Consider the following 27,759-nt stretch of genomic DNA (forward strand, 5'->3'; position numbering starts at 1 on the left):
ACACACACATATATATATATATATATATATATATATAGAATTTTATATTTGATGATTCTCAGTATAAAACAGTGCTCGATGCCCGAGAGCAGAGCGTAAATATGTGTAGTGGTGTTTGTTTATATATATATATATATGCAAAGTGTATATACAATGTGCCCTCCCGGCTGTCACCACAGTGCAATGGTGACTCCTGCACTTGGGACACAGGATGTACGGATATATATACATCTATAAGTAATTAAGTATTATTGCCTTCGCTGATGGACACCTCAACCTACACACTCATGGGCGTACGGGACCAAGAACATTGGGGGTGCCGACACATTCTTGCCGACAAAAGCGAAAACTGCCCTACATTAAATTCATTGATATAAAAAACACTATGAACCTGGATTGCATGGCTATTGCATATTCCTTGAGTACTTTAGCTATTACATAATGATATCGTACCTTACTAAGTTACTTGTCGATAAACTATTTTGTGCAATTATATTAAGCCTCAATGTCACTATTTGTTCTCATTTCTATATGGTTGGAAATTTTTCACAAAGCGACAAAAAGAACACATGTGAGAACAGAAAAAAGCTATAATTTGTTGCAAATGATGCTAAATGTTTAAAAAAGAAGCAAAGAATAAGCAGTGACGTCGGAAGAGAAAAGCCTGGGAGCCAGGGCGTATTAAAAGATTTTGCCACATGATGCATTATGTGACTTTAAATTCATTAGTCAAAGTGAAACATCATAGCATTAAGATAAACGAATTTGTTATAGTTGACTATCAAATAATTACAAAATGGTTAGGAAAATCTAAATATGTCTCACAATTTGTAAATTTTCCCATTCTTTCAATTTCAATGTTTTTGCATTTCTATGCAACATGTTAAAGGCATTCTACCCCATTGGATTTTCATCGACCATTACCTCCGTTTGATAAATTATGAGGAGACCTTTGCTTGACAGTTCAATGAAGATGGACTTTGGAAGTTAAAATTTAACCATAGAAAAAAAATGAGTTAAAGTGAAAGACACAGCCCATTTTTAATGTACCCGCTTTGAATATTTGTCTTATAGTTTTTGTCATTATACTACGTTAAACTGTCAACTTATTCTACAAATATGTGTTTAATTCGATTGAAACGGGAAAGCTAGAAAAACGTAATTACGGATGGCAATTATTGTTGCCAGAAAATTCTAAACCCGTGATACTGCAACGCCCTCTCTCCCCCCTCCCCATAAAATAAAACGTGAAAAATGGCTTAAATAGGAAATATTTCTTTTGCATATTTATTCCCCTCGCAAATGGTTTTATCTGATAGCGTTATTAAAGTAAATAGCAAAGGAAAAGTTCAAAGAGAATATACTCTGTCATAAAATTTCTTGCTCTTAGCTTGTTAATATTAGTTTTGTTAATTAAAGTAATAATTTCTATAGTGTTTTGACCACAAAAGACGAAAATCACAAAATATTGCCCGACGTTACTTCTTTACCTCAAAATTGAGGGTAAGGCTGCAGCACCCCCGGCATCCCCGCCTCGTACACCTATGTACACACTTATAAATCCAGGTGAACCAGGACTCTGGCAGGATGCATTAGTTGCAATGAGCTTGACGGCAGAAGAAGCAAAAATCTGTTCGTCTAATGGAGATGACGGGGAAATAAATAAAATGATTAATTAAAATAAATTATAAATTATAAATTGAAGAATCCTTTATATTTGGACCTAGTCTATAATTCTTTTAGTTTTAGACGAATACACCATCAATTTTACTGACTTTGTTGGTTTTGTTGAGTGAAGGAGTAGAAAAATTTTATAATTCGCTGGAGGTTGAGGATGTATATTTTTATTTATTGTTCACGAATTGGTATATTATTTGTGGTTTGAAGAGTATTTGCTGGTTAAAGAGAAATTGCCTTAGCAAATGCTCCTCTACCTGCAAATATGTTTTCAGTTCCTGATTAAGAATGATAATTGTACATCCTTTACGGTTAACCTACCAAAAATTTCTTTTCAAAGTGAACCTATGCAAATATTATCAAAAAGGTCGCATTTCATAGTGTCTTAGTTCAAACCAATTATTTTTTCCAAATTTGATTTTTAACACATTACACGATGACAAAATACAATATGTAATTCACAGAATTTAGAAAACGTTTTAAATATTTTGATTGACACTTTATTATGTACATAGTTTTGCTTTCATGCATGCCTTACTAAGCAATGATACATGTCAGAGGATCAAATGCACTAGTTACAAAAGCAGTAGTTTCCAAATTGAATAATGCAGTTCTGTTAGGCAGCTGGTCCAGCTAGGGTTGCGCAAAAATAGTTTACAATCTTTTTGAAATAGCATGGCTAAAATTATTTAAAATTTTCTAACTAAAAACAGCATTGCATCATTGTATAATGAATTCTTTTCTTGTACCTAAGCAAGCTCAAGATATTGTAATAAATGTACTGATTTTAACTTCCAAAATTAATATATGACAATGACATCTGCCAGAATCCTAGAATCCAAGCAAATTAATTTAAAATTCAATGACAGCAAACTTTGTCAATTCAGCCCCAGGACCAAGCCAACACTTTCTTCTACCTCTGTGTCGATTTAATCGATATAGATGTTGTATGTAATAAGCTAGAAGATATTCACAATCGTCCCACTATGCATATGCAGTCTCATGTATCGTCCGTCGAATTATTTTTGATTAAAATTGTCTTGTAAACATAGCGAAGGTTTCCTTAATGTGCATTGTCTTATTTGTAATGTGTATTCCATATGAAGTAAACTAATCTTCTCATAATTTAAATTTTCTGCCAGACTTTTTGTTTTGGGGGCTAAATGCAGACGAATAATTTGTGAAGGTATAGCAGGCGTAATAACACACGACCCAACTGACTAAATAATACGAAAGGAACGAGCCAACTTGATGACAGCAACACGACTCACTAGAAATTTACATGCAATATCATATATTGACATTCCTATACCAATTTTGTATATTTAATTTACCGCATGCTTACAATGAAGTGGATGATTTTTGCTGACTTCAATGTGGTACCACAAGCCAAGTATATCAATATTGTAATGTAACTTAATTCAAATTTAATTCACTTACACGATTGAAAGTTGTTTAATAAATATCACATTATTACAAGTATAAATTATGAGTACAGAATAAATATTACAGCATAAATTATTCATCTAATTAAAAATTATCTAGGAATAAATCAGACAATTGTTTGTCACTTTCAGGGTCCAACGGCAACAAATACGAGCAAAATGAATTGTTATTATCTAAGAAAGACCTGGTTAGATTTACCGATTGAATAACTTTCAAGTACAATTGATCATTTCATTCTCGGAAATTTGGATGGAGATTCAGTAGGAAGATTGACACTTCGTTTCTTTGGTGTATTTGGTGGAGTGAAACCATATAAAAGGTTGTGGTTCGTCAAAATCTTATTTTCCACATCTTTAACAAACTTGTACATATCAGGAATGATGACGTTATTCCAGTCTGACTCATTAAAATCGAAGTTTGTTTTCTTATTTTCACCACGAAACCTCTCCAGCAAGATTCCTTTTTGCTTACCAGAAATAAACATATATGCTTGTAACTGAATGATGTCATATTCTGGTTGCATAAATCGTTCTTTTCTGTTCTTCACTTCTATAATTGTATCCTTGTCACGAGCATCTACTTTGCCAACCAGAGACCATGTCATATCTTCGTATGATATACGTTTGGTGTACTTTTCCTTTCTACAAACGGCTTTTCCTGAAACATTGTCAAACTGGTGAGAGCCTTTTCTTCCAAATTAGTACCTCTGTCGCGACGAAGTTTACAACGAAGTGCATCTTTGGTGGGCTCATCAACATTCTTACCAGTTTCTTTACCGATTTTCTCGACGACCTAGACACAGTAAGAAACATTACTTAATGCTTCAACGTTTTTTCTCAGACTTGTTTAAACAAATTTAATTGCGCTCTACACAAAATCAAAATCTTAGGATTGTAGTTCTCATTGAGTTATGAAGACATGAACTGATGAACAAGAAGAATAAATAAAAATTGACTCAAACCCATACCTCATCAACCGTTTCGTCGACAGATTTCTTTTCGTCCTTACATAAACTGACAGTGGCTTCTTTCACTCTTTCGTCCTCATCTAACACGCTTAAAAGATCATTTTGTTTTGCTTCGCCAAATGTCTTTGAGTCAACAAATTCTGATAGCGTATGTCTTAGGTCACTCCATTTGGCGCCAAGAAGTATTTCCTTCAGGGAGTAAGTAAAGAGTTGTCTTCCGCGTTCACTTTTAGTTTCGTTTGGTAAGATGTTTTTGAGACTTTCATCTTTAATGAAGCCTTTACAAATCCTCAAAGCCTAGCCTGCATGGTCCAAACAAATAGAAAACAAAAAGGAAGTATCATCAGATCTTTGCCATACACGAGCAATGGTTTTTTCGCGAGGTTTGAAACGCTTCTTACCTATCGCACTAGCCAATTCCCTAGCTCAAATCTCGATCTGAGCCTTAGTGTTTAAAGCCATGAAAAAAGTATAGTTCGGCTGTTGTTACAATTGAAATGTTTTAATTTCAGTACAAAACATAATAAGTCCGGTTTTGAAAACAACTCAAACAACAGCAATGTTTGCCACAGTTTCTAAAAACGATGTGGAAGCTTAAAAAGGAATAGGATGGGGAAAACACTAAAAAGCGGCAAAGCTGGCTTTGAACACATATAAAACATATTTTAACGAGACAAACTTGAATAAACCGTCTGACAAAAACAAATTAGCGAAGGTTTGAAAAATATTTTATATTGATATGTTTTGATAATACTTCAGTGAGTAAAAAAACAATTATCGAATTCGTGTTTCGCATGATATCAAGTATTACTCAGAACTCGGTCAATGTTATCCGCGTCAGCTTCGCTTCGGAAGATAACAATGACATCAGTTTGAATAATTCTTCAAATCATGCTCAACCTCATCCAATAATCGCTTGATAATCGCTTAATAATCAGCCATGGCAACAATTATGTTGGCATAATTCTCCAGTTTGTTTTTACAATGTTCAGCAATAACTGAATCTTTATTCCGATATGCTTGCATGCTGTAGTCAAACAAATTTTTAATACTCAAAAGAAAGCCTCGCAGCTCTTCGACATCAGCCATTTTTGACGTTTTAATTTGTCAAACTTATACGATAACTTTCTCTGGTCAATCTACAGCAGCTGAACAACGTTACAGCCGTAATTCTGGAACACTGCATATAAAATCTCGACCAGTACATAGATAACTTCACTCAGGATAAAAAGTATAGAAATAATCTCGATTATTGCTAATATTTCTGTCGCTTACAGGTCTCGGGTGATGTTAATATATTTCGAATACCGAATAGAGTTATTCTTGAGTATCATGTATTTTTTTGAACTATAGTATATAAAACTCAACCAATGCGTGTTAAACTCGACACACTTTTGTCCGCTTTGGCTTGCCTTACGTAATCAATTAAAACAATAGCGTTAAGTCATCTATTACGTATTTCCGGTATATTACATCACTCGCCTACTTCGTTGACTGAGCTGAGGCCACTGACGCGGCCGAGGCAAGCCCGGGTCACTTGGTCAGCATCAGCAAGCCGTATGTATCGTTGACGGGAAACTTCATATTTATTATCAGAGTTCAGAAAAGATACTTTTGCATCAAAAAAAAGGCACACAATCGATAACGTAGAAAATGGACAAATCCGACAAAAACAAAACAAGAATATATATCTTCAGCTGAATAATAAATACAAATAATTTAAAAATAATTTATCATAGTTACAATTCAAAATATTTCATATTTTTTAAAAAGACAAAAAGAACACGACGTTAAACAGTCAATCTGGCAAAGCAATTAACGAAAAAATACAAAATCAATAGGATTGCTTTCCATTTGACCTAATTTTGGCTTCGCTGAATGAGCAGGAATACGTTTTTGGTTGGTAAGAGGTTTTCAATCTAAGAAAGTAACAATACAAGACACGTTTTTATGTAGCTATAAAACATTATCAATGATTAACAATGAAACGTCAAATGACTTTTTGACAAATTGAAGGGATAAAATGTATTTAACATTGATTGTTATGATTGTCAAAATCACCATGACATCAGTCACATCATATTGCATTCATTCTAAAATGACATTTCAAATAAGACCATCATTTTTCAGCATAGTTAAAACAATTTAGCTAGTAACAAATACAGCAGTTTCGTGGATACATTGCTGTGTATAATGAATACGTGTGAAGACGCTAAAGTTGGGATTTCAGACAAACTGTCTACAAAAACTATTATTTCCTAAAGCTAGCTACGCAATGTGATGTCATAACCATGGGCGTATGGGCTGGGGGGCACAGGGGGGCATAGCTCCCCCTGAAAGCTTAGCCGTTTGAGCATTTGGGCTTAACACCATGTGTCGTTCTGGCAATTAATAAAAGGCTAAACGACATAAATTGAAGCAAGTTATATGGAAGAGATAAACAAGGAAGTAATTAATTGACATTTAAAATTCTTTGCGTTACATGAAGTTCATACGTATCTTAATTGAAACGGGTGCGAGCTAGCTCGTATAAAAATATAATTTTAACGTTAAAATGGTTGATATTTATTTTGCTTTTGATGATAATGCAGTATAAAGACGAAATATTACAGGGTTTAGGTAGTAACTTTAAGGTACTTAGCATCTTTTAACACAATGCATGATATTCATTTATTTGTTTATATGTTTTTCTATCTAGCTACTAAAAAGTTTACTGATTTATTTGTATATTTGTTATTGTCTCTGATCACAATATACAATTATTTTTGAGAAAATTATTGGCGTTTTTACGAATCGGACAACTGAAGATCATATTTTTTCTGACTTTCCATTATACATGAATATGAATGGCTACACCAACCAATCCGACCAAGAAATACGATTGAATACTCTGTACATGCCTAGTTTGATTTTAAGTTAAGCTACTAGACATTACTGTAGTAAAACGGCCAGTATTGTAAGAAGAATGCATATTGCTCCTGCACATTGGAAATACTATTCTTTTTATCTACTCTGTGCCGGCTGGAAAGTTTGTAAACTGCGCACCCGGTTTCAGTCTTTACAGAAATTTTTGCGTGCCTTACTTTCGTTTTTGCTAGTTTTTACGCACCTGAAAGCGAATTTCGCACTATAATTTCGTAAAAAACGTACTTTTTCAAAATTTTGCGCGCGCTTTTAACAAAAATTGCGATATTTTCGTTAATATATCGAATTTTCTTAACATTTGACCCCGTTTACTTTTTATATGGATTCTCACTCCCCATCGTAAATCGTAGCTTTGCGCTTTTTAAGACATTTTTGATACGATCTAAAAAGTCATTTCATTCATCTCGAGCCCAGGGCCAAAACTACAAAGCTGATTGAATGTGTGTGTGCGGGGGAGGTTAATACTCATATATTCAGCACTGAAAGACTGATTTCTTTTGAAAGTAACATCAGTTTCAAATGTAATCTGTGGTCAAAGAAGAATATATGACTATTCACATTACCAACACACCCCCTGCCACCCAGTTAGCCTTCTATCTACGGCAATGTTTGAGCCTTTAATATACAACGTCACTATTACGCAAGCAAAAGTAGCTTACACTAAAATAAACACATAAATTTCGAACGCCTCTTACCAAGAATTCCAAAGCTGTACTTCATCTCCCAGTTCTTGAGATGCACATTCTCCAGCCGTCGACATACGACTTATTCCTTGAGCAATAATATCAACATCGGTACAAGAAAGAACGTCATTTTTCAATCCAGCAGACTTGCAATTTCGTCTGAGCTTAAGTATTTCTTTCGGTAAAGTCGATTTTGAGAGTGAGTTGACGGACATGGAAGACCGCGCTATATAAGCCTAAAAAGGTACAAGGAGATTTACCTTTACAAATTTTTGATAGAAATAATTATGGTTCTGACTATGAATTCAACAATAGATTGGAGTATATAAGAACTCAAGTTTCAACATCAGATCACTTCTGATGAAGACACTAGACTGGAGTATGTAAGAACTCAAGTTTCGACATCAGATCACTTCTGATGAAAGCACTAAACGGGAGTGTATAAGAGCTCATATTTAAACATCAGATTTTTCTTGATAAAAACACTAGACTGGAGAACATAAATATTAAAGTTTTAACATCAGATCACTCCTGACGAAGACATTAAAATACATAGGTCTCGAACATTGACATAAATATAGAATACCTTAGGTTTTGCATTAAGCATGTTCTTTTCTTCTACAGTTTGTACAACATCATTAATAGTTTCGTCCTCGTGTAACTGTGATTTTTCAAAAATTGTTTTGTGACGTAAACAATTTTGTCCTTTAGGATATTTCTCGTCCCCTTGTGTTCGCAAGTCGTCAACACGTCCTAGTAAATCCTCATCCTGCGCTTTCGCAACCATGTCAGAACTAGCGTTAGAACGATATGATTTGGGAATCTTTTCAGGTTTGTTTGGTTTAGGATGTGGAAATTTTCCGTTGTCTTTTCCGTTTATTCCTACAAAAAAAAAACAAGTTTTTTCTTTCCTTTATAAAAAAAATACAAAGTACTTAAAGAATTCAGAGTAAACAGACTCAAATTCAAAACACGCTGAAATAGATAACGACTCGAGTTTTATTATTAGAAAGCTCCTGGTAAAGACATTAAACTGGAGTATATTAGAACTCAAGTTTCAATAACAGATCCTTTCTGAAGAAGACATGCATTAAACTGGAGTACATCAGAACTCAAGTTTCAACATCAGATAACTCTGGATGAAGACACTAGAATGGAGTATATTATAGAAGATTAATGGAGTGACACACCTTGATTTAGACAACTCCTTTAATTTTCGATTTCTTTGCTTTATATATTCTATTATCACATGATCCTATTTTATTCATTTAGGCTAATTATTGTATAACTACTACATATATAAGGACTCAAGTTTAAACATCAGATCGCTCTTCATGAAGACACTAAACTGGAGTGTATAAGAAATCTAGCTTCATCATCAAATCACTCCTTAAAACGTTCAACACAAATTCTTCAATTTTATAATTTACAACTTACTTAAGCAAATCTGTTGTGACATATATCGATCAATAAAATTATTTTCATCATCATCATAACTTAATTCATTGGAGTTCCCTTCTTTATCGGACCACGCATCCAAACTAAATAAATGTAAACAGTGTTCAACCTGTTTTACATACTCAAACCCACTGAAAGCTGTAGGAAAGGGGGAGAAAGGCCGGCTATTCCCCTGATCAAGGGATTTTGAGGGATTTTACATGTACTGGAAGATCATTAACCTCAAAAAGGTCTGTGAAGCGTGAGCCATGAGTAGCATAAGGTTCGGTACCCTTCTCCAGTGACATTTTAGCAACTGCAATCTCGTAGATGTTATTTCATGCATTTTTAGAGCAATTTAAAAACAACGTAACAGACGAGTTATGAAATAAACATCCTTGCTTTATACTGTCTGCAATAAATTATTTGAAATACTAATTACAAAAAACTCCATAGGGCTCAAGAAGTGCGAAGGGAGGGGGTAATTTTGTTTCAGCACGGGACCAACAATAGGTCTTAGGAGACCGAATGCCCTCCCTACAATATATGTTACGATATACCTTTCCAGTTATTGTATAAAATCTTATAAATAGGACTGTTCCTCGAAGCATTTTATAAAAGAAACACAATAAGACGCGTGAGCTGATTGGTCTATACCTGCGTTAGGTTCAACTAGTGCAAAATAGATTTGAACTCAACCAACTAAGTCAATCCAATAATCAAAGAGATTTTGCAAATCAATGATGAATACATTTTAGAGGAAAAATGAAACATTTGTTTTGTTTCAAATTTGTCTGTTTTGCGTTATTGCTATTTTATAAAAGAAATAAAAGATGCTTTTCGTGTTTGCACAGGCTTATGCAAGCCTCGGAGACGTTAGTGGGAACTCTCCAGGAGGGGCAACCTCGGAGACGTTAGTGGGAACTCTCCACTTTGACCTTCGGCCTCAGGCTTGCAATAATCTGCTCTAGAGTTCTCTCAAACGGTTTCCTTAGTTTTCACATGTATGAGGCAGAGCAAAAGAAATGTTGATTGCAGTGTTTGGCTTGTCAAAGCAAAAATGGAAGGATTTCCATATTTTTTACAGGGTGGGAAGTGGGTAAGAAAGACAGAATGTAAGTCTGGATTTTGGGGTGGTTTAGTAGAGCAGCCATGGAAGGTGTGTAGAAGGTTGTAACATTACTTAAAAACACTCAGTTCAACTGTATTAGCTACTGATTTGTCGTGCTAAAAATTGGGGGAGAGGGATTAAAATATTTCATTCAGGGGGTGAACAATTTATTCATCTTGTGCAATAAAGAGATATAAATACACGTTTTTGGAGCATTCAACAAATCAGCGCAAGTGTTTTTAAAAGATTATTTCATAAAAATATTTATCAATGCCGTATTCTTTATTTACTCACTGTAGAACATATTTCAAAATATAGAAATTTAGCAAACTCGACGTATAAGAAGTCGTGAAAATGACGTAAAAATGACGTGGACTCAACCATGTCATATCCATTGAATTGAATATAACTGGAACGCTGCATTTCGCTGGATTATTGAAGCCGCTTTCACCCAGAGTCTTTCCACGCAATAAAAACAGACGGCCAAACAAATTCATTCGCATAACGCACCGTTAAAACTTCTCAAAAAAACTACATTTTAGGGAAATAAATCATTCAAGTTCATCAATCAATGCAAAACATTCTTGATTTTATAGCGACTCGTCGCTTCGAAATGCTGAAAGAAATGTCTATTTCATCAAATAGCTTTCTTTTTTTCAACTTCAAAATAGTCGCAAAAATTTAGGTTTCGGTAAAACAATCAGAAGGTAGCGTTCTAGTTATATTAATTTGAATGGTAATATCAAATTTCTACGCCATTTCTACGGCGTCGTCTTAGACGACGATACGTCGTTTAGGCTAAATTTCTCTAAAGTCTCGTATGCTACCTGAAAACTGGTGACGAGGCTGCGAGACCAAACTTTGCCTGTTGTCCCGAGCAGCGAAAGTGAGGTGTATCTGAAAATGCGTCAGTTGAAAAACATTAGACATGAAGAAATATTACGCTAAAATATATCGGAGATAGCATAATTACTTTTCTATTTTTGTTAACCAACTACGTATAAAAAAGTATATTGCTTAAATATATTAGACTCAGAAAAATTAATTTTCTATTTTGATTCACCTACTACATATAAAATATATATTGCTTAAATAAATTAGACATAGAATAATTAATTTTCTATTTTCTTTTACCACGTATATTCGCTCAGAAATTTTACAAATTTCCCATATGATAATTTATGCGAAGCCTAGAAGGTAGGGTGTATTACTTTCACACTTTGCATGTCATACCGAGTTGGTCGTGTTTCTTAAACAGTTCAACATAAAAAGTCATAGTTATGTAAGAGAAATTATGAATTAACTGTATGGCTACCTATTATCTGTTGTTTTGCAATAATAAGTTTAAGATTTTCCTCTCAATTATACCCTCGTGAAAAACTAACGCATCTTTAATACGACGGGACTGAACAAAAGGGTTATGGGTTCTAATGAGAGCAATGTTACAACAGAAAACGTTACAACAAATGATTTTATGATTACTTTGACGGAAAAACAAGGACGTATAGTGATTTGGTCGGCAGCAATCCAGCGAATCCCAATTCTAGAAAGAGAAATTAATAACAACATAACTCAAAGACTTTAATCTTTACAAAATCTAATATTGATATGATGATTTGATGTTGAAATTTGAGTCCTTATATACTTCAGTATAGTGTCTTCATCAGGAATGATCTAATGTTGAAACCTGAGTCCTTATATACAGCAGTCTAGTGCAGGGGTCTCCAAACTACGGCCCGCGGGCCAGATGCGGCCCGTTGGGCCTCTCAATCCGGCCCGCAGAGACACTCAAGAAAAAATATTATTAAACAAAATAAACTTTATGCAGAAAGTTCACGTTATGACGCAAGCCAACTAGCAAGAGTGGCTTTTTTGTCCCAACGTCAATTTTTGTCCCAACTTCAACAAACAAATGAATTTCTGAGGGAAGAATTTAAAGAAAGAGAACCGAAAGAGAACTATCAAACTTTGAGTCATTTTACTGCAGGACTGCTATCTATGTTTGGCATCACATACCTGTGTAAAAAAACTTTTTCTAGAATGAAGTATATGAAAAACAGTTATAGAACAAACATGTCAGATGAAAATCTGAGGGCTCCTCTAATGCTTGGGACCTCAAACCTAAAGCTAGACTTTTTTACAATTTTGTCATGAAAAAGCCAATTTCACCACTCACATTGAGAAAACTGAACAGACTAATTGTGATTTTGTTATGATATTACTCTTGGTTGAAATTTAACCTTTAAAGTTTAATTTTTGAATGAATATTTTCTTAAATAATGAAGCTTGCATGTGTTATGTACTTCGTTTTATTAAAATATTCGTTCTTCGATCAGCGGTATACGGTTCGTCGGCCCTCAAAATGCTGAATGAAAATTTCATGTGGCCCTCTGGCTGTAAAGTTTGGAGACCCCTGGTCTAGTGTCTTTACCAGGAGTAATCTAATGTTGAAACTTGAGTTCTTATATACTCCAGTCTAGTGTCTTCGTCAGCAGTGATCTCATGTTGAAACTTGAGTCTTTATGTACTCCAGTCTAGTTCATTGGGAGTGATCCAAGTTGAAAGTGGAGTTCTTACACATTCCAGTCTAAATATATCAATATTTTGCAACAATACAACAGCCTTCTTACGAATACAGTAGACAAGGAACAAAAACTAGCACATTTCATACCTTGGTTTTGTTAGAACGCTCAGAATTTGAATAACAGGATCCGTGAATGGAAGAAGTTGGTATTTTCCTGCTTTTTGAGAGCGAAGTCCTTTGAGGCTAAAGGACGAAAATATGAAAACTGAATCTTAGAGTATTTATAAAACATAAGAATCAAAGAATCCTTAAAAAGGTTTCTTTGCCTGTATGTGTCATAGCTAAATCATTGAAATGAACAACAAAAACAACAAAAAAATAAATAATTTAATATAGTTTGCACAATAAATACAAGAAAAATTCTATTCTCTTTATAATGAGCGCTAACTGCCTGACTAACCATAGGGCTAGCAAATTACGCAGTTAGTTGGTTTGACAAGTCGTCTTTTAAAGATATATTTAAAAAAAACCCGAAAAAACGACGAAAATAGCATAAATACATAATTAATATTAAATAGAAAAATTCAATTTTACAACTTTTGGTCTATTTCTATGGCTCCAATTAAAACTTTATGTGGGCATTAATTTTTATTATACGAATTTAAATGGAAAAGCTGTTCAGTTATAACTCAGTTTCTGCATAGATGAATCAATAACTTTTAATCACCTTTTGGAATCTTTTAAAAGGAGATTTTGAATTTTCTGCTAGTTGGTGAAGCTCGGGTTCAATTTCTGCTCTCGATTTTCCGCGGGAAATAACAAGTCAATTTTATACTAACTTTCAGGTTACTTTTTATTGAATTGTTGCCTTCTAGCTTTCTACGTGAATAGTGTGTCAATTTACGTTTAGTTTAACATATATTGTATTTAATCACTACATTGTCAATTTTAATGATTTAATACGATATATGTTAAACGTGTCAATTTTACATACGATATATGCAAAACGTGTCAATTTACATACGACGTTCAGTGTGACGCATATTGTTGTTTCTCCCGAATTTTTGCCAGAATAAACACGATTAGTATCTGCTCTATGTGTAGTAAAAGCAATGGCAATTTTTTTAAGAATTTGCTTTGAATCATTGAATGCAAAATGGAAACACAAAATTGACCATTGAGCAGGCAGAACACAGCAACATGCACGATTATACGTAAGAAGCACTCTCTTACATTCTTCGTGATTGGTTGTTCAGAGTCGTTTGCCATGGACGTCTTTTCTAGCTTTACTTCGCTCTGAGTAGAAAAAACATTCAATTACCACGAATAAAAGTAGAGCTTACTCAAGTGAAACTGCACAACACACTACTTTGTCCGTTTCTGCCTTGCATACATTAATTGTGTGCACACTTTCCAAAAAGCTGTATAAACATTCCACTTCAAAACTACAGATCAGCACCTTTCTCTATGAAACTTCACCAACAATCCAGTTTAAAAAACAGATTACCGCCTTTCTACAAAAAACTTCTCCAACATTCCACCTTAAAACAACAGATCACCGCCTTTCTACAAAAAAATTTCCACCAAAATTCCACTTTCTAAAAGCAGATAACCGCCTTTCTACAAAAACTTTCACCAAAATTCCACTTTAAAACAGCAGATCACCGCCTACAAAAAACTTCACCAACATTCCAGTTAAAAACTATAGGTCAACGCTTTTTCTCTAAAACACTTCACCAACATTCCAGTTAAAAACTATAGGTCACCGCTTTTTCTCTAAAAAAACTTCACCAACATTCCAGTTTAAACTAAATATCACCGCCTTTCTCCAAAAAACTTCACCAACATTCCAGTTTAAAACTATAGGTTACCACCTTACCCTTAAAGAAACTTCACCAACCTCTTTTAGTTTGCGCTTTTTCTGCTGGCTACCAGAACGTCTCCTGTTTCGTTCTGTCCTTGTCCTGTATCGTTTCTTCTTTTTCTAATCAAGCAAATTCAACACAGATATTTTGAAACTTGAAAGTGCTGAAGAAGACAATCGACTACAAATCTCTTCTTATGTTAGTTACATGATTTATCACTTCGTGCAAACAGAGTAGTCGCCGTTTATTGTTTACACGACCCAGGCTAGGCTGGGTTCAGTAAGAAGTTACTGATTTTGACAAATTTAAATTGACATTGTTTTCAAAAAAAATTAGCCAGACGTAGCCGCTCAATTAACGTTCGATTAACAGTAATGATAATATTGTAGTAGATCAACACGTTACCTTGGGAGGGTGTTGATCGGAGTATATTATATGCATTGGCAAGCCATCTGATACAGAGCTGTCTGATCCACTTGAACTGAAACAAACGTTTCCAATGTAAACTTCAACAGACAAAAAAAATGATGGGCAATTTCGCTGAAACGGAGCATGCGTGGTAAAGGCTCAAAACAACTTGTGTAACAAGTTGTTTTGAGCCTTTAACATGATATGTTAAAAGACTATTTAGTTCATATTAAACTATTGGAGGCAGCACTTCATGTATTTTTCATTACTTTGTCGTAACAAAATTTACAGAGTGCGGCTCTTAAGGACTGGGTCCCACGCGGGACACGGCGATTTTCCTTTTATTTCTGAGAAGGTTGGTGAAAAACTATGAAAGCATACATTTTCATGCACAGTTACCCAATGACCGATAAAGATCCTACACTTTGTAAGGTCTTAATAATGCAGGAGCAATACTAATAAAAAACATAATCTATTGTTAAGTTCGTATCAAAAACCTTGACTCAGACGTGGCGAGACTACTTTCGACATCGATGTCGGATATTTGAGCATCCACGCCCGCTATGCCTTTCTTCTTTAGTCTTTCCAACAGCAAATACTTCATGTAAACTTCCACTTCATCCAAAATAGAGTAATACTGCAACGAAAGTCAGAGCAACTCGTGAGGAAGCAATGTCCCACAATAGCTAGCTTGTGAAAGAGTTTGTAAAATCCTTCGGCTATTCATTATTGGGCAAAATTTAAAAGTAAACTGCACACAAACAAGCCAACACCAAATGCTTGCACGAAAATAACAAAATCAGGCTCTTTAGCAAGCTTGAACTAATAAAATTTATTCCGGATATACGTAAAAAGACTGGAACGAATCACATGATTCGAAATTCAAATTGGAGGGAAGCAGCATTTTAGCGATCGGTATGAAGATTGCACTGTGCTATGCCCAGGATAGAAATATTCTCCATTTCGAAACAAATCTCTTGAAAATCAAAAATTAGGATTTGATATGGGTAATCAATGGGGGAAATTTGTTGATCCAAAGATAAAAGGTGTCTTCTCGTGCGAAGAAAAATAAAAATCTCTTCAATATTCAAGTATTAAAAAATCACTAACCCAGGAATAGATTCAGAGAAGAAGCTCGATGTAAAAACTAGAGCCCCCCCCCAGCCTTGGCTAGAATCACATAAAAGCATCTTAGACTAACTGACATCATATATAATCTAGAGCACCACGCCCCCTAGCCTTGGCTGGAATCACATAATAAAACCCACCCACGAGTCACCAAAATCAAATCCAAACTATAGACTCACAGAACAACATCATATAAAAACTAGAGCACCTCCCCCACACACAAAATCATACTCGATCCATTCTTGCACAAGTAAATACTCGGCCAGTCGGCATATGTGCAATTGGACAAAAATTTGGTAATCCAGGGAAAGTATAGTGAACATACAGTAGAGCCACTCCAATGAATTTTTTCGTGCCGCACATGTCTTATTACTCATGCCAAATCATGGGATTACCATAGTGGCAGCCAGTCAATTGCTTTTTCTGACCAATAGGAATGATGAAATGGCTAACGGCAGCCAAAATATAATTCATTATACAGCAGCTACTTGCCCAGCAAAGGATTTGTACATCCCTACTGTATATCCCTATATTGTGATTTAGGTCTACCTTAGATGCATCAGGATCACAATAGTCTAAAAGTGTATCACATAGATAATAACCAAGAGACTCAAAGTCTGCTGTCGTAAAATGTACTCCGTCTTGGTCACCCAATGCCGAGCCACAAAATGTTGTCTAGAACATAAAAGAAAAGAAAAGTTTGATATTTCTGTGACTTGATTATATTAAAGACAGAATGTAGTGTTCCCAATACGCTAACGAGAAATTAGATAAAAAATCACTGGAAGCAAATATTTTTGTGCCTCAAAAGAAATGTTGCACTAGGGCCGAATGGCGCTGTATAATGACTGGATAGCAATATTTATTAAATGCTTCAAAAAACTCTTAAAAGGGAAAAATCTACCATTTGAACTGGAAAATCAACGAGAAACAGTTTTTGGTTCTGGAATTACAATAAGTTTCATTATCGTGAAAAACAAAACCACTTTTTTTCACACTTTGAAAAAATTAAAACCCAATATACAACGCAATCTGGGTTTCATGCAACCTGTCCCAGATGAAACAAAACATGAGTTACATTACATTGTAATCTATATTCTGCAAAGCAAAATCATTCGGGAATTTACTGGCAAGTTCTGCCAAACTGCTATGCGTGCTTTTAATGGTCAGACGCAGATCCAGGGTTATGCAAACTAAATTACAACCGTTAAATTTAAATTTAAAATACCTAAATAAAAATGCCATTGATTGTAAATTTCCAAAGAATACAAGAACAACCAATCAATGGGCTGTTAATAGTTATCAAATGAACTTTTTGTATGGAATTCTATTTTGAATTTTGATCCTAGGAAGCGAAATACTTTATCTAAGGTTGCATTCACGCATGAATACGTTAAGTGAAAAATACAAATAATATCATAGAAAAAGATAAAATAAACGTTTTTTAAAAAATGACGAACGCATTCATCTAACATCTCACTCTTAAGAAATCAGGCTTTTGCAAATTTTCGGATATAAGGAAAGTCATTAGATGAATAAAAATTTGAAAATTTCATTTTTGTATTGATACCTCCATCGTGTAACTGTTCGAAATCCCCATATTCCACATTACCACCCTTCCTGTACCACTCTAAAAGTAGAAATGTTGAAAAAAAGACAAGTGAAAGAATATGTAAATACTAGCATCTTTGTTTGTTGAAACTTTGAAACTTGAGTCCTTATATACTCCAGTTTACACTGTCTTTATCAGTAGTGATCTGATGTTGAAACTTAAGTCAATATATACACCAGAGTAGTGTCTTTATCATCACTAAATTGAAGATGTCAAAATCAATTTATTCAAATAGTCCGTGAGATGCAAAAAGAATTTACATACGTACCTTGCTTTTCTGTACCTTAAACTTGCATTTCTTGAAACTAAACTACACACGAAAATCATCATTAATATACGCAAAACTTCCAATTTTATATTCAATCTAGGCCTAACTTTACTATGCTTTTCATGCTTAACAGCCACAAATCCATGGGTTCGTATAGTTCAACCAAATGATTGTAAGTTGATGAAAGTCAAAGACAAAAGATGTATATAAAAAACTCACCATGTCTTTGCAATTTTTTGACATCATCATTGGAAATACGCGTTCCTTCAATCCATGTTCAATGTTGGCTCTGTTTTCGCAACCATAAAAAAATACATTTTGTTTTCTACTGTGGCCATGGAAATCACAATAAAGAGTTATTTCTCTCTCTTGGCTGAGCCTGAAATAAAATACAATATGAAACACAAGCATACAGACATAACGCTTTAAAGGGGGAATTTCCCTTTAAATCAAGTTTCATTACGTTTCGCGATTGTTGTCATATAGCAACCATGGACAATAATGAGTAACGTTTTAACATCAGATCACCCCTGATGAAGAAACTAGACTGGAGTACATAAGGACTTAAGTTTTAACATCAGATCACTCCTGATGAAGACACTAGACTGGAGTATATAAGAACTCAAGTTTCAACATCAGATCACTCCTGTTGAAGACACTAGACTGGAGTATATAAGAACTTAAGTTTCATCATCAGATCACCTCTAATGAAGACACTAGACTGGAGTACAAAAGGCTCAAGTTTCAACATCAGATCACTCCTGTTGAAGACACTAGACTGGAGTATATAAGAACTTAAGTTTCAACATCAGATCACTCCTGATGAAGACTCTAGACTGGAGTGTATAAGGACTAAAGTTTCAACATCAGATCACTGGTGATTGAAACACTAAACTGGAGTCATAAGAACTCAACTTTTAACACCCCATTACACATTTGAAGACACAATTTCCCGACCTTAGAATTATTTAGCACTGTGGACGAAGTTATTTGACCATGTGCATGGGAAGCCAACATTACTTTGGGCATACTTATGCAATGCACAAAAAATTACAAATGAACTTAATTTTCAAAAAGAAACACCTATTCATTGAAATCCCCAACCTTTTAATAAACTCTCTAGTATGCCATACTGGTGGAAAAGAATCTTTGAATGTGCTATTGTAGTTTCTGTTCAGATCGCGGCCGCTCAGAGAACAGCGGTAATTACCAACGATGACGCCATCGGGATTCAACATCGGAATCACCTTGAAGACGAACGTATCGCGAAGTAGCTTTGCATCCGGGGTATCGCTCGTGATGTAGTCCAGAAGGCCTTTCATTATCCAACTCGAGTTTGTTTCTCCAGGATGAACGCGGGCAGTCAAAACAACAGCACGTTTACGCTAAAATTTTAAAATATTTCAAACATTTAAAATCAAAAAGTGCAGAGTTATGTTTTTCAGTTACATTAAGCAGGCAATTATAAGATAGGCTACATCATAGAACTACAGAGTGCGTATGTAGAAAAAGTGTATCGAACTTTAATATACTTTAGTGCATTTAACATTGCGTTTTACGCCCATATTTCCATATAGCGAAAGAGAAGAACACTTAATTTTCCAAATGATGTATTTTTGTTTTTCATTACAATCAGAAATGAACGAGTACTCCACAAATAAAAATTGAAAGTCAAAATCGCATTTTTCTACCGCTGGGAACTGAATACGATCATTGAGGATTCACGAAAAATTCAAATTTCAATGCTGAAATTATTGTCAGCCGAAATGTATCGGGTAATTTAACTTTATGGCCATCTGTATTTTCGTTCTCAGCAGTTCCCTTAAGAACTACGCAAATGTCATTCACCATGATAAATACGCTGTTTAGAGCAATATTTAAGTTTGTAACGACAGCCAAGTCTTTGCTTCACGAAATGGTAGTTTTCATTTCATTCTCTATTTGGAATATCAAAGTACTTCCATTCTACAGATAGTCAGAATCATTTCTAAGGCATTTTGCCATCACAAGTCTTGTCATTGGTAAACTGGAGCCTATATTTATAGTTATAATTATCGACATAAGTATAAACCTTTGCCTCCATTGGACATTTCGATGGATTTGTGATCGTCATCAAATATATATTGTTTCCCGCCAAACTTCTCGTGAGGATTCTACGCTTACAATACGACGCCCGAAGTGGATCTTGGCATAGTTTACTAACGTACTCCTGTAAAACAAGACATTTAAAGTGTTATAATGAAACTTTTGGCGCTTAAATTATATTTTCATTGAACAGAACAATTGATGACTCCCCAAAACAGTTCCTGAATACTTTTCCTTTTCCTTTCAAGATATTGAGGGTTGCTTTAACGTCTGATTCACACAATGAGTGAAGTCAAGTTGCATAACAAGTCAGATTTTCCAAAAAGTCTGCCCAGTTAAAATAATATAATTGAAAATATGGTTGGTCAAAGGGGCTTTCACACTAACACTTTAAATCGATTCGAAAGAATTTTCGTAGCAAGCCCGCAAGTTTTGGTCGAGCTATGTAAATTTTATTAACATTAATTGTAAATATTATTAACATTATTAAATTCTTTAGAAATCTGTTGTTTTTACAGTGAGTGAACACAGAAAAATTAACATAGCAGGACCAAATTTGCGGGCTGCCTACGCTACTGATACGAGGTAATGTACGTAATAGACACTAAGAATGTCAAACAGGAGAATCTGCTTTTGTAATTTTAAAAAACGTATTTTAAATGTTGTTTGAGGCAAGTCGTTGGGTAATGATTGCCAAAAACCGACTTTAACCAAGCTAAAAGTAAGTTCACTGGTTGTCTTAAAGCACAAATTTCGGCTATTTCTTACTTGTAAAGTGGTGTACATATAAGGATAACAATGAGCAAAATGTAAATTTTCATACACGTGTAAATACATTGGTGTATCTATAAGGATGCTGATGAGAAAAATGCAAGTGTTCTTACCTGCAAAGTGGTGTATGTATAAGGATAACAATGAGCAAAATAGCAACGATCTCGAGAGTGTGGAAATACCACTGTCCAACTCAATGAAAACAAAGAATGTTCACCTTTGCCGTCTTCTCTTCTAAAAATATACATAATCAAAGAAAGTATGGAGAATTGCTCTTCCCAAAGAGTGACGTAGTAAGCCCACAAGTCATGCCTGTGTAGTTTCTAAGCAACAAAATAAATTGTAGTTAGCCTTGCACAGTCTACAGTCGTAGTGCAAAATCTACTTCAGTAATTTTTTTTTCATTCGAACCCATCTGCTCAAAAATTCTATTTGGTAAATATTGCAAAATGCTGTGGTAGAAAAACAAATGTTATATTTTTCATATGTGTTTATGTTGTTTTGCCGAGGTTTGCTTTTAGGTAGCGCGGCTAACTATGATCATAGAATGTCGTGCCGCAAGTTTGGTCGTTCTATAAAAATTTTCTATCGTTGTCATTATATATTTAAAAAATAGAAAACATTTCCGAGTTTCTATAGAGTTTCACAAACACGCTGGAAAGTTTGGGAAAAACGAGAAATTTCGTGACAAGCACGAACACGAAGAGCGAGTGTCTCAAAGCGATTTCGAACTTTTCCAAAACTTTCACAAGTGTTTCTATACTCAATAGAAACAAATAAATATGTTTCCTATTTCGTTTGTAAAATAGTGTAATAAAATATAAATACTATTTAAAGATAAATTTACTGATTTTTGTGGCATGTTTTTTATATTTTCGCCAGCGAGATTTATGCGAGACTGAAGTTCCCCAAAGCACAACACGGATTTTTCAAGCATTCGACCAATCAGCGCCCGCGATTTTAAAAGGGAGTTTGATAATTATTTTTATAGAGACTAAACAGCGAAACCTTTACATAGCACGAAGAAACATTGACGGTAACGCTAGTGGGAATTTTATATCTTATCATCGCCGCCCGGAGGTTTTTTTAATGAGTCAGAGTGCGTGAATGTGAGTGTTTATCTGTGAGCACTAAAACTCAATAAATACGTAAAATATTGATTACAAAAGTTTTGGGGTACAAAGTTTTTGAATTCAGATAAAGCAGAAATGAACAAAAATTTGTTTTGCTTTTTCTGAATGGGTAATTAGTTTGTGCATAATAACTATGTAGCCACGCATAGAACGTATGAATTTCATTTCATTTAGCAATAGAGGTATATACAGTCTCTGAGAGCCCTCTAGTTTAAACACTAAGAAACTGGGTTAAAAGTAGACCAGAGAAAACGTTCTTATACTAAGTCTTCATTGATGATATTGTAAAAATGATGGCTGATGTCTTACGTCAATTCATTCTTGTAATACTTGATGTTAGAACCAACACGCCTCCAACCGATACCTTTTGCTTGACGTTCTGAGTACATTAATGGCTTCATTCCCATACTGTAGAGGCTGCTGGACTAAAAAATATAACGAGAACATTCTTTACACTACGTATCTAAAATATATAAGAAATAAGATAACGTGTGTCAGTGTAGGTAGTGATGAATGGACAACAGAGAACGAGAACAGTCTTTACAAGAAATAAGATAACGTGTGTCAGTGTAGGTAGTGATGAATGAACAACAGAGAATAGTTGTCGCATACTTTCATTAAATTCATAATAGTGAATCTGTAAACTTTGCCAGGTTCGATATTTTCAACTCTGAAATAAAACCACTGTGTGTATTTCTCCGTGTACAAATCTGTACTCAGCCATAGTTGATAATCATAACGTCCACTGAAAAGCAACATAGGTAAGAACCGAATTTAGAACAAATCACAGAAAAAGATAAAGTGACTAGTAAAACGCAATGATATGAAACACTGAACTCAATACAACTGGATGGCTACTCTTCTCGCCAATATTTAAAGCCAGCAATACAACTAGTCTCGATTTCTTCAAGCACGGCCAAAGAAAGTTCTTCGCGACAGTAAGCTAGAATGCAGGGCTTTACCTTGTGACACGCAGGTCCGGGAAAAAAATCGCTTCACAAAAGTATAGGTAAGTTTACCCAAAGCTAGTTTTCCTGTTATATTATTGGTTCAATTGGTCGCTTAATGTAAGAGAAGCCAGCATCGGGAATCAAGCAAAATTTAAGCTTTGAAATGCAGAATCTACAAATATGGAATCGGAAATCCCAGCAGTGGGAATTTGACCTGTGCTGCAATTCAGAATGCAGCAAAGATCAAGATTTACCGCAAGTAATCTACGACTATAGAATTCGGATTCCGTGAGCTGCAATCCGAAATCCACGAAGTAGGATCTAGAATCTACGAGCTGGGATTCAGAATTCGACACCAAAATGTATTTATTTACATATGTCGAAATTGATAGGATAGACATCGCAATAGGCAAGGAACTTTTTAATTTTAACACTTTGTGTTGTTTCAGTTAACAATTGTGCAAGAAACGACAATGATGCACGATATTTCACGTAATTATTATGAAAGAAATTTGTTTATTAAAACCTGCACTTGTACTTTACTTGATCAAATTGCTATAGTTTCCATCGAAATTTTGTAATGCATTGTTTTACACCAGTGAATGAACGCAAAATATTTGCATGGGTCGAATTAAAAAATCGGATAATTGAAAAATCGTTGTTTGATACGTTTTAAAACTAACATTTTCATAGCTTTATGGAGGTTTCCACTCTCAAATCTTGACTCAAAAGAAAGTGATTCACGAGACGGAGCAACGGAGGATTCTGTGACTTTCTCCCACCACAACTTGACGATTGAAACTAGAATGGAAAATTCATCTAACATGACGTATTTGTACGTATGTAGTATAAAGTTAAGATATAACTACGTGTGTATGTAATTATGACGTCAGAATCTGTAGAAGTATAATTTTAGAATAAATATATACAAAATACAAACAATAAAATTATACTATCAGAGTTTGCATCATTAGCCTGTGCAAACTTATCTGAGCTAAATCAATCAATCAATCAAATAGAAATTGAAAATAAATCATGAATACATGTTAGAGGAAAAACTGAAACGTTTGTTTTAAATTTGTCTGTTTTGCGTTATTGTTATTTTATTAAAGAAATAAAAGATATTTTCGTGTTTGCACTGGCTTATGCAAACCTCAAAAACGTTTGCGAGAACACATGAGCAGGTGCAAACTCTCGACCTTTAGTTTCGAGCTTGCACTGATCTGCTCTTGATCTCGAGCTCTACCAAAGTTCTCATCGGTTTGCATAAATAAGTCTGAAACTGAAAATATAGGAGACATCTTTTATTTAGATGACGTAAGTACATACGTACGTATTTATACATGTGACCATAGCATATATCTAGGTATCTAACGGTGGGGTAAAATAATGCACATAATATAGTAAACATAACACACTAAAATCTTTTCAATTTTTTTTTTTTTTTGACCAGTGCCCCGCAACAAACAAAATCTCATGACCATTTTTAGGCATTTCAATGCGCTGACATTTTCTCCAAGACCTGTACTAAACTGTCAACGTGCGTCAAGAGGTAACGTAGAAAATCTCTTAGGGAGACCGTTTACTACAGGTTTAACTGTAATTTATGTAGGAGCTACATCTTGTTTGTTGCAGCTTTCTCTAAAGATACACAAGACTGTCAACAAACAGGAGAGAAATCTTACATATTTTGAATGTCCAAGAGAATTTTCAAACACAAGTTTGCCATCCTCTATTTTTGTCAAAAGAGGAAAACTTTCAGTATTCTTGCCTGAAAAGGAATAATTCTCTTTTAGATCTTAATTGGACTTAATTTGAGTAAAGTGGTCTTAATTTGAGTAAAGTGGTCTTAATTTGAGTAAAGTGGTCTTAATTTGAGTAAAGTGGTCTTAATTTGAGTAAAGAGAAAGTTGAAACTTAAGTTCTTATATACTCCAGTTTAGTATAGTGTCTTCATCATGAGTGATCTGATGTTAAAACTTGAGTCCTTATATACTCCAGTCTAGTGTCTTCATCAGGAGTGATCTGATGTTGAAACTTGAGTCCTTATATACTCTAGTCTAGTGTCTTCATCATGAGTGATCTGATGTTAAAACTTGAGTCCTTATATACTCCAGTCTAGTGTCTTTATCAGGGGTGATCTGATGTTGAAACTTGAGTCGTTATATACTCCAGTCTAGTGTCTTCATCAGGAGTGATCTGATGTTGAAACTTGAGTTGTTATATACTTCAGTCTAGTGTCTTCATCAGGAGTTATCTGAAGTCATCCTTTAATCCAGATAATGATGACATTAAACTAACCCAATTTTACCTGTCTCACAATAAAATCTTTCTGGTGTCTGTGGTGGGTTGTCAAGATGGTATGGACGCTCCTCAATAACTTTCAACATACTTGGCCTGGCATCAATAAACAAGATATTTATGTGTATTGTTTTCAATTTATGACAAAAATGTTTCATCAAACTTACCATCTCGGTGTATTGATATCATATTTATATTTTTTAGCAGGCACATACAAATTTCTTGGCTCTCGCAACTTTGAAACCTGCAACATAATCAAAACTTATAAATGAACACTAGAACTATAAAGAACATGAACAAAAACAAAAATCCAGTCACTGTGTAAATTTTATAAGTTTTCATTTATGATAGCATGAATGCATGGAATTGGAAAAACTTTGGTTAGACTGAAAAATAAACAGACAACACATGATGACAAGGCTATTATTGATGTAAATGTGCAATTCTCATTACTTTCATTATTCTTCAACTTGGTTGACTCATAAATTAAATATTTCTAATAATAAAACAATAGCCTGTTCACTGATAAGGAAGTTATGAAAACAAGTTAAACTGAAGCTAAATACTTCAAACAAAGTTATAAAAAATTTACTTTTTTTCCTTCTCGGAAACTGACGACAAGCTGTGTGGTTCTGCTGAAACTGTTGGACACTTTCCAGCCTGGAATGAAACTACATGTATTACAACTGATTCAAGTTTAAATCCAATAATAGTCCACCAGTGATGAAGACACTAGACTGGAGTATATAAGGACTCAAGTTATAACATCATATCACTTCTGATGAAGACACTAGACAGGAGTATAGGTATAAGAACTCAAATTTCAACATTAGATCACACCTAATGAAGACATTAGACTGGAGTATATAAGAACTCAACTGGATTGGTTTTAAAAACATACCGGGAAACTGCACACTTTTCCCAAATGAAAATCGTTTTCCAGAATGCATGCCCTTTTTTATATCATGCTGTTGTGCAAGTTTTTCAACTCCAGTTTCCATGGCTGCCATCAAGCGGTCATAGTTTGCGATTTCTTCCCTGTCGACCATGCAAATCTACGCTTTGTAATTCGTATAGGATACGTCGTTCAAAATATGCTTGTTTATACGACATTCTGAAGATAAGAACACAAATACTGGACTATGGCTGATCTTCAAAATATATTCTAAAAAAGGTAATAAAAAATAGCAACAGGTGAAGTCCCAATACACGCCACCTGTAGTGTAGACTGTGTAGTTAGAAATTTGCACAAATTAATACCGTAAACATTCTTGAAAGATGCAGTGTTGATCTAACAGGATTTAGGAAGGATTAAGAATTGGAAATTTGCATTAAGATATTGGTATACCATTAGCATTTGGTAAACAGTCGATTGTCACCTTTTCAATGCAATTGACACAGCAAACACAAGTATTCATAATGAAATCGCCATTTTTGAATTGAGAGTGGTTCAAAGGTCAATGAGGGTGTTTGTGGGGTAAAAGGTGCTCGAATTGCAAGAAAGAGTTTGAGGAAATGACTTTGATTTTAGTTTTTTAGTTTCTGCAACAAAAGCTGTTTGCACATTTGCAATATTTCTGTAAGTAGTTGTATCGAATGAGTAAAATTCAAAAACTTCTTAAAAAAGCAACAGGCAAAAGCCATCATCAAGAACCATTGCACCTTATAATTTTATTTGTGTGGTAATGGTGGATAAATACGATAAAGTCAGGATAACATAAAGTGAACTTTTCATGATAGATGTAAAAATACGAAAATTTTGCTTTACTCTGATTGGTTATTTTGTGTGACGAAACCAAAACAATAAACAAATAAACGTTTTTGTCAGTTCATTTTTTTAAAACAGAAAAAGGTAAATTTCACTAACTTCAAAACTTTAGTAGCTTTTGAAACGCCGAGCTAAACTGTATAACATTAAGGAGTGTAGCCTTGGATATCTGTCAGCAATTGTGAATAATATACTGTTTTACAAGACTGAAAATAATGCTTATGAACAATTCAGGAGACCCTGTACACAATTCTTTCAAAGTTTCCGATAAGATCACTGAGCAGCATCGATATATACCACGACAATGGACGCAGGAAGAATTTGAGGCAGCTTTACCAGAAAGATTCAAAACGAAGCAAATGATTAAAAATGCAGTAAAGCTGGTTCAAGATGAGGACGCAAATGCGCAAGATTTATGCATGACTAAATCTGCAATATCATTCAACAAGAGCAGAAAAATAGAAAATGAAAAGATTCGGTCGCTGAGAGCATTGTTTGAAAGCGAAGGAGGAAATTTAGAACATTTCCGAAAAGGTGATGCTGAAGACCCCAATGTTAAGACTAATCGTCAACAAAATACCACTCAAATTGAAGAACTTGAACGCTGTAAGAATGGCGAAGTTAAAGTCAAAATGAATCAAGCCGATTTGGTTAAACTTAATGACAAAGAAAAGGATGAAAGCACGTCGACCAGTTCTTC

At 34.5% G+C, this 27,759-nt stretch overlaps 2 protein-coding genes across 3 annotated transcripts; both read right to left on the reverse strand.

The window, feature by feature from the left end:
• Positions 1-3,103: 3,103 nt before the first annotated feature.
• On the reverse strand, positions 3,104-5,179 carry LOC124452109. The gene is made up of 5 exons (XM_047002701.1): positions 5,074-5,179; positions 4,391-4,515; positions 4,091-4,279; positions 3,888-3,915; positions 3,104-3,819 (listed from the first exon to the last, which is right to left on the reverse strand). Exons 1-5 carry the CDS (start codon positions 5,177-5,179, stop codon positions 3,350-3,352), a joined length of 918 nt encoding a protein of 305 aa, XP_046858657.1. The 3' UTR covers positions 3,104-3,349.
• Positions 5,180-5,732: 553 nt separating this feature from the next.
• Positions 5,733-26,731, reverse strand: LOC124450356 (cytosolic carboxypeptidase 2-like). 2 transcript variants are annotated; one of them, XM_047001012.1, is made up of 27 exons: positions 26,552-26,731; positions 26,193-26,456; positions 25,884-25,951; positions 25,459-25,535; positions 25,302-25,387; positions 24,676-24,761; positions 23,674-23,791; positions 22,653-22,785; positions 22,350-22,465; positions 21,021-21,141; positions 20,123-20,260; positions 19,156-19,436; positions 18,271-18,430; positions 18,052-18,093; positions 17,742-17,801; positions 16,721-16,846; positions 15,541-15,680; positions 15,041-15,116; positions 14,671-14,754; positions 14,004-14,066; positions 12,918-13,013; positions 11,729-11,789; positions 11,074-11,143; positions 9,136-9,239; positions 8,285-8,580; positions 7,714-7,934; positions 5,733-6,016 (listed from the first exon to the last, which is right to left on the reverse strand). In XM_047001012.1, the coding sequence occupies exons 7-27, from the start codon at positions 23,679-23,681 to the stop codon at positions 6,010-6,012; spliced, it is 2,403 nt and encodes an 800-aa protein (XP_046856968.1). In that variant the 5' UTR covers positions 23,682-23,791; positions 24,676-24,761; positions 25,302-25,387; positions 25,459-25,535; positions 25,884-25,951; positions 26,193-26,456; positions 26,552-26,731; the 3' UTR covers positions 5,733-6,009. The 2 variants fall into 2 exon arrangements, with proteins under 2 accessions (XP_046856968.1, XP_046856969.1); XM_047001013.1 differs by lacking the exon at positions 26,552-26,731 and having other exon boundaries at positions 5,733-6,009; positions 7,711-7,934; positions 26,193-26,455.
• Between the last annotated feature and the right edge of the window lie 1,028 nt (positions 26,732-27,759).

This window comes from Xenia sp. Carnegie-2017, unplaced genomic scaffold, assembly GCF_021976095.1.
Source record: "Xenia sp. Carnegie-2017 unplaced genomic scaffold, XeniaSp_v1 HiC_scaffold_24, whole genome shotgun sequence".
Classification (NCBI taxonomy): domain Eukaryota; kingdom Metazoa; phylum Cnidaria; class Anthozoa; order Malacalcyonacea; family Xeniidae; genus Xenia; species Xenia sp. Carnegie-2017.